The sequence below is a fragment of the Lotus japonicus genome, chromosome 6 (genome assembly GCF_012489685.1).
Source record: "Lotus japonicus ecotype B-129 chromosome 6, LjGifu_v1.2".
Taxonomy (NCBI): Eukaryota; Viridiplantae; Streptophyta; class Magnoliopsida; order Fabales; family Fabaceae; genus Lotus; species Lotus japonicus.
The window spans coordinates 4,503,950-4,511,265 of NC_080046.1; the positions used below are offsets into that span (position 1 = coordinate 4,503,950).

The 7,316-nt window shown below is 34.1% G+C and overlaps 1 protein-coding gene across 3 annotated transcripts; it reads right to left on the bottom strand.

Moving 5' to 3' along the window:
* Positions 1 to 560: 560 nt before the first annotated feature.
* LOC130727020 (protein PLASTID TRANSCRIPTIONALLY ACTIVE 14-like) lies at positions 561 to 3,087 on the bottom strand. 3 transcript variants are annotated; one of them, XM_057578349.1, is made up of 6 exons: positions 2,654 to 3,087; positions 2,291 to 2,430; positions 1,853 to 1,990; positions 1,535 to 1,660; positions 1,161 to 1,342; positions 561 to 765 (listed from the first exon to the last, which is right to left on the bottom strand). In XM_057578349.1, the coding sequence occupies exons 3-5, from the start codon at positions 1,940 to 1,942 to the stop codon at positions 1,208 to 1,210; spliced, it is 351 nt and encodes a 116-aa protein (XP_057434332.1). In that variant the 5' UTR covers positions 1,943 to 1,990; positions 2,291 to 2,430; positions 2,654 to 3,087; the 3' UTR covers positions 561 to 765; positions 1,161 to 1,207. The 3 variants fall into 3 exon arrangements, with proteins under 3 accessions (XP_057434332.1, XP_057434331.1, XP_057434330.1); XM_057578348.1 differs by having other exon boundaries at positions 561 to 828; XM_057578347.1 differs by lacking the exon at positions 561 to 765 and having other exon boundaries at positions 926 to 1,342; positions 2,654 to 2,775; positions 2,887 to 3,087.
* Between the last annotated feature and the right edge of the window lie 4,229 nt (positions 3,088 to 7,316).

Genomic DNA, 7,316 nt, shown 5'->3' on the forward strand with positions numbered 1-7,316 from the left:
TTATAAAAAGATTTTGAGTTATCATGAGAAGAAAAAAGATTTATTATATGTGTATATGTTCTCACTGAGTGTTGGCCGCAAATACAAGTTTATGAGAGGATTAAAGAGGATATTAATCCGTACATATTTATAAATAAATAAAAACCACAAAGTGAGGGTGCAGGTGCCTCTTGTGGGAAGCTACTGGAAGTGATTCCGTGAACGCGAACCCCTTCGAATACAGAGAAGGATCTGATGATCTTTCCGAGTTCTAGATCGTACAACAGAATTTCCGAGCCCAATCCTGAATGAAGCATTGAGGGTGAAAACGAATGAAGGAAACGAAAAGCACGTTGAGATGGAAAGTGGTGCGAGGGAAACAGTAGTTACCGGCGAGGAGGAAAGGAAGAGAGTGGTCGGGACTCGGGAAGGTGAAGAAAACAGAGAGCTGACACCACAATCGAACAACTTTATCGTATGAAAAGTTTCTCAAATGTCAGTTGTACTTCAATTTCAGACTTTTACTTTCCACTGACCAGGTTAACAACAAAAGCAAAACAACACAATATCAGCACGAAAAAGAAGCACAATAAAACATATTATTTGTAGAACCGTCAGAAATCAACCAAAAGATTATGAAAAGCTATTTTTAGTCTATCTTATGGTGGACCTGCGAAACATTGAGTAAAACCCTCCAATGAATAGTGGCATATAGAAGCTCCTTTGTAGTAGTTATAGATACTGAACCAAAACCTCCCTGCCCTATCTTGTTTGCAGAATTAAAACCTTCAGAGGCAATTCGCAATTCTTTGTAAGAGTAAAATTTGATGTTCTGAACATCTGAAATATCTGTGCAGCATAGATATATTAGCTTGATTAAAACAGAACATTGTGAGCATGCTTCTGGGAATGTAGCATGTTATCCTAGATTTGAACCAACCAAACATTCTCACAAGAAAAGTACATTTAATTAAAAAAATCATGTGGATGATTCTTGATTACAATCAAATGGGATTATTGGACTCAGTCATTTATAGAAACACCAACAATGACCAAGTCTTACAAGTCAGAACAATTCAATTGAAGACATAATTTCACAAACAGAAGATCATGCATGGAACACTGCTTGAAGTTTATATATTATTACCATGAAGTACAATAATTTCTCAGGAGTTATTTACCTATATCCACTCCTGCGAATTGTGTGGCTGAGGAAGACCCTTTTCTTCTAAAAAGACGAGAGCAACAAGCCTTCATAGTAACTCTGGTGCTTCAATGGATCAAACTTAGAGCTGTAAAACAAGTAATTGAGGATCAAATTTGTAGAAGCAAGATTAGGATCCTGCAGCTCCAAAAGTTCCTCCTGGATATACAAATCAACACCATATGTCACAAAGTTGTTTACAAAAAATTACAGTAATTGCAAAAATGATTGCATAATGCCCTTCCTTAATATTACAAAGGATTCCAAGCCAACTTATCATGAAAAAAAAAATCAAGCATATGAATTATATCTTATTATGAACTAATGACTTTAGAGGAGAATTCCAATTACCTTTCGATTTGTCGAGTTGATAATATCAAATATTGGATGACCAATGGGAATTATATCAGGGAAAAGCATCCACAGTAGCATCTTGCTTATGGTTAGCATCAATTCAAGAGGAATTTCCATTATAACCTGTCCAAGTACATCATTAGGAAAAACAGCCATCAACAACTTCTAATAAAGGACATTATGCAAATAACTAACTATGTGCTATGTGTGCAATTATCTACTCATGTGCCACAGCCAGCAGTCACAAGGCTTTATATCAGGTAGATTGTAAGTATAGTGCCATCAATTACAAAAGTCTTAAATGAAGCTACTCACCCTTGGCCGGCGAAGAGGTTCTACATCTTTGGAAGCATACACACCAAAACCATCTGGCCCTTCCTTAAAATCAATTTCGTAAGCTTGCATGCTCCGGACATAACCTATCCGGTAGAAGTCAGGGTCTGCAGGCTCCAACTAAAGAAACAAACAAATCAACAACAAAAAAAAGTAAGAAAAATTACAACCCTCATCAAAACAGAAACCCCATAAAGAATTCATCCAAAGGCTGGTCTTTCATGGAATAAGATACTGAATCTCAATATTAATTGTACACTATATGCTAAAACCCCATCAAATTATAAAAACAACACTCACTAACTCACTCTACTCAATCAATCTTTTCTATTTATAAACTAATTTAACAGTCTCTGGTCCTAGTTATAACTTCCATACTATGAACAACAACAACAACAACAACAACAAAATGGGATTTACCCCAGACGTTGATTCTTCAACTTTGGGAGGTTGAAACAATGGAAATGGGAGTGTAGCAACGAAGCTTTGATGGTTTGCACTTTGTTTTGAGCATGAGAGTAAGTGGGTCTGCAGAAGAAGCCATGGTGCAGACCTGTGAACTGTTTAGAAAGCAAACAATAACGTTAGGGAAGAAATTCAGTGGAATATCATAGGATGGAAGAAAGGTAAGAGATTTGAACCTGTGTGTGGGGTGACTATTCACTATTGAACATCCTTGTAAGTTATGATTGTCCAAATTCTTTTCAAAATCTAATCAAGTGGTGTATACTATTTAGCATTATGCAAGTAAGCATGAAAGAAAGGGTCGAAAGAATTGGTTACCTACTCAATGCGCGAGCAAACCAGGATTATTCGAAGGATGAAGGTGGTAAACATTCACTTGATCTTCCATTGGACACAATCAGGAAGTTGCGAAGAAGAAAAAAGAAACGAAAATCCCGATGCTGAATTCCGAAAACGCAAGGGAGAAATCCGAAATCACAAAGTGGAGAAGAGGCGAAATCTCGATGCACAAAACCAGAACCAGAAATCGAAAATCAGAAATCAGTGAGAACCTGAATCGCGAATCTGGAGGCAGCGTTGAAAACCAGAACCAGATACCAAATCAGAGAACATAAATCACGAACCAGATGTGAAAGATTGAAGGAGAGGAGCAAGAATGAGGCGATTGCCAACGGAAATCACCCTTTTGTAGTTGTATCTGCTCTTTTCAGTGCAGTGATAAAAATCATGAAAAGTTGTCAGAAAATAGAAAAGCAGTGAAAAGGCAAATAAAGTTTAAAAACCAATGCATTCATGCTCAGGAAAGTAGGAAAAATAGAAAGAAAAAAAAAAGGGCCAAAAAATCAGATAAAGCAACTTTCAATTAAACTTATGGTGGACCTTAACCACACCCAATAAAACCCTTGGGTGAATAGTGTCATATAGTTGCTTCTTTGTAGTAGTTATAGATTGGACACAAAGGTCATATAAGATTATTTTAGACTCATAGCAATCGTGATGTGACCATTGGTTAACCTTGCATATCTATCTATCTATTATATTATAGTAATTCTGAAGCGCGGGCTGTAGCGATGCCATATCATCTCTTTACTTTTATATAAATTTTCCATGTCAGCTTTTAATCTTAGGTGACAATCTAAACCATGTCCTTGCATCTTCTCAAACAATTTCTGTTTTTACACTTTTGTAACAACACACAACACTAAACTATCATTACTCACAATATTGTATTAGTAACATATCAATTAATAACGTTAAAAAAATGTATCAATTAATACTACAATGTGAAAGATTTAGTATTAAATTAAATAATTAGAAAATGTTTTCCTTCTTCAACCTAAATCTCAAAACTCTTGAAACCCACACGATGGCTGAGTAATAGATGAGTAGTTAGTGGCAAAAATAGCAGCAGCGGCGGTGATCCTCAAATGTGATCGGACCATAGTCAACTATAACAGTGACAAATGGGTCTTGCGATACAAGGATCCTAGCTTGTCTCACTTTAAAGTAAAACCGTTTAGATTTTAAGAACCATATATTCGGCAACTTGTTTGCACCGGCTTATCCAATAACAACGCATTGCAATAAGTGTCAAGTGATAGTGCCCTCCGCGCTTCGCGCGGGTCTAAGTCTAGTTACTAGTTAACCGTGATATATTCAGACCCCCAATTAATGTGCGAAGAGTCTTAAATACCCCATTCTTAAATAACTTCCCAAACCCCCCTCCCCCCACTTCCCCGCTTCTTTGCACTTCTTTTCCATTTCATTTCAAAAAATCCTTCCAAACTCCCCAAACTCATTTCATCTACATTCATCACCATCATTTTCCTCCGCATCTTCATCTTCACCCTCACCATCATTTTCCTCTGCATATCCGACCGCCACCGCGAGCATCTTATTTAGCTCCCCCCCGGAGTGCTTCAGCAACGACGTTGCAGTCGTGCCCAACCACCACCCCATTTGAGTGTCCTCGCGTTCTGGTACGTACTCGACCCGACCTATCTGTTGTGAATCTTATCGCACTTCTAAGGTGCGTATGTCATGAATGTGGATTTTGTCTTCACCTTTGGCAAGTTAAATGGAAGTTCCTTCAACAAATATTCCATATTTTCTAGGAATCCGATGTCTAACCCAACGAGGGGGCTCGCTGTGGTCGGACGAAGGAAAAAGTTTAGGATGGCTAGTTGTTTTGCTGAGATCAGGACACCTTTTCTTAATGTTACAACTGGTGATGAGATTATTGAGCATAATGTAATTGTACTCCACTATCAAATTAGCATCAAATGTTACTGATAAATAAAGAATGAAGTTTAGTTGACACTCATCAAATGTTTGTAGAATTTCTATTTTCTATTGACTCTGGTACAGTTCTATCATATTCATGCTCCTTGCTCTAGGGACAGGTAATGGCTGCATGACTCCAGATATATCTTCACTCTAGGAGGTACTTTGTAAATTTAGGAAATTATCCATCAAGTGCTAGATGATTCCATTTTTTTCTTTTCCTGCTTAAGGCCACGGTTTGCTGAGGTTGGCACTGCCTGCGTGGCCTTTTCTTCAAAACCACACCAGTTCGGTAAATACGTTTTTTTCACCCTTTTTTCGTAAATAATTTTTTTTCACATTATTCAAAAAAAAATTCCTTTATTAAAGCAGGATGGGTTATATGCCCCGTTGCTTATGTGTCAACTCCTGAATAATCAGATTTTTGATTGGTTGATTTATTTTTAGGGTTCGTTTGGTGGACAGGACAAGATAAGATAGGACAGGATAATAATCATATCATGTTGTTATCTGTTGTTTGTTGCGCCAGCAGGATAGGATAACATTATCCTGTCTCCTATCCTATCCTGTCCATCATGTGTAAAAGTTATCCTGAGGGGGGAGCTAGGATAGAACAGGATAGGATATCAGTTATATATTTTCTTTCAGTATCCTAACTCCAAATTAATTTATTTTAATATTATATAATTTATAATAATTAATAAATATAAAAATATTAATTTAAATAAAATAAAAAATAAATAAAATTATTATTCATAAATAGTAAAATAGACTACTCACTTATAAATATTGATTTATGAATAATAATAGTCTAATTTAATATTTTCGTCTCCTATTATTTAAAAATTATTTATCTACTTACATAATAATTTAAATATAAAGTATTTTTGAAATAATAATATTTTTAATTTAATTAGTTTTTATTGTTTATCACGTGTCACAACTAAGTGAAAACCATTGATTACAAATATTAATTTTCTAATAGTATTAGATTAATTTTCTATTTTCATCTCCTATTATTTAAAACTACTTATCTACTTATATAATAATTTATAATTTAAATATAAAGTACTTTTGAAATAATAATATTCTTGATTTAGTTAACTTTTATTGTTAATTATCACGTGTCACAACTAAGTGAAAACCAATTGGTTAACTGCATAATTTTATTTAAAATATAGGCTATCTTCAAAACAATAAAATATGCTAATTAATAAATTTAAATTAATTTAATTATTTTAAAATATAAACTCATTAATGATGGTAAAGAAATTAAATTTAATAGAATGATCAATTTTTAAATGTATTTTTTATTCAAATATAAATCTGATACATTTTTCCTTATCATATCATGTCCTTATCATATGCACCTCAAACACAAGATATGATAAGAGCCTATCCTGCTCTTATCCTATCCTGTTGCTATCCTGTTCACATATCCTATCATATCCTATTCTGACCACCAAACGAGCCTTTGTGGAATTCCTAGTGTCTTTCTCACAGTTCTTCCCTCCATTCCCTGGACACGTGTCTTTTTTCTCTTTTTTTCGTTTTTTAATTCAAAATTAATTCTTCCTTCTCTCTCCCACTCAAACTTCCCATTTAATGCTTTCCTAAACTGATGGTTTATATTCAGTCATTTGAATTTCCCTCCCCTTCACGTTTGTTTTTCTCCCTACATAAATCTCTCCTCCTCACTGTTTTCTATCTCCCATTTAATTCGCACCCTTCTGTATTCAAAATCTCATTCAACCCCTATTCACCATTTGATTTCCACCAGTAGCAATATTTATTAATTCACTTACTAATTAACCGCAAGACTAGCCACTTTTCAAAGTTATTAATTTTGTTTCCATTTAAAAAAACAGTTATTAATTCCGTTTCGAATATCAAATTTCCTTAAGTTATTTTATCCTCTTAAAATATCTTAAGATTTCAATACTTTGAAATATAACTTCATGTAAAATATTGTTTTCTTTCATTTTTGTACAAATTGTAGGATAAAAATATCCCACACGAGAAATATTTTACATGAAAATCTATTCCTGCTAAAAATAATAAAAATTATTTAATGAAAATGTAATAGTAAAATTATGTCATACGATGATTAGAAAAAAAATCAATGTATGTATATATATATACACACACATATATATATACATATATATACACACATATATATATATAGCTACAATTATTTATTTCAAATTACATTGTTAAAAACTTTTACCATAAGATATATTTTCATGTCAAAAACAATATTGATATAATTTCAATGTCTTTTTATAATTTTTTAAAATTTATGTAAATACTCCCCGTGCACTTTTTGTTACTCCATCGGAAAACTAACAACAAAGAAACATACTCCTCATGCATTGTATGAGTATAAAACTAGATTTGCTAGATCTGCTCATCTTAATTGACCAATTAATGTAATTGATTAAATATACATATCCTGACCTTCCGCACAAAGTGAAAGACCAGCAATTCTTTCAAGATAGAGCAATTTGGCCCCTACACTGGAGGCTGTTGAAATGATAAACACTTACATGCTTGACATGATAGTTGCACAAGAACATGAAAGGAAATAACTGAGAAGAAAGAAGAGAAATAGACATACCACGGTGAGAGGACGGAGGCCGACGAAGGAAAAACGGCGAAGCGCGGCGCAAAGAGGTTGTCTTCTAGCTTCTTGCGT

What these genes read in the sequence shown, in the direction of transcription:
- LOC130727020 (XM_057578349.1), bottom strand. Translation starts at nt 1,942, where the DNA reads ATGCAAGCTTACGAAATTGATTTTAAGGAAGGGCCAGATGGTTTTGGT. An exon ending in AACCTCTTCGCCGGCCAAGG is followed by an intron (nt 1,661 to 1,852) that starts GTGAGTAGCTTC and finishes GTACTTGGACAG; the next exon opens with GTTATAATGGAAATTCCTCT. An exon ending in TCAACTCGACAAATCGAAAG is followed by an intron (nt 1,343 to 1,534) that starts GTAATTGGAATT and finishes TTGTATATCCAG; the next exon opens with GAGGAACTTTTGGAGCTGCA.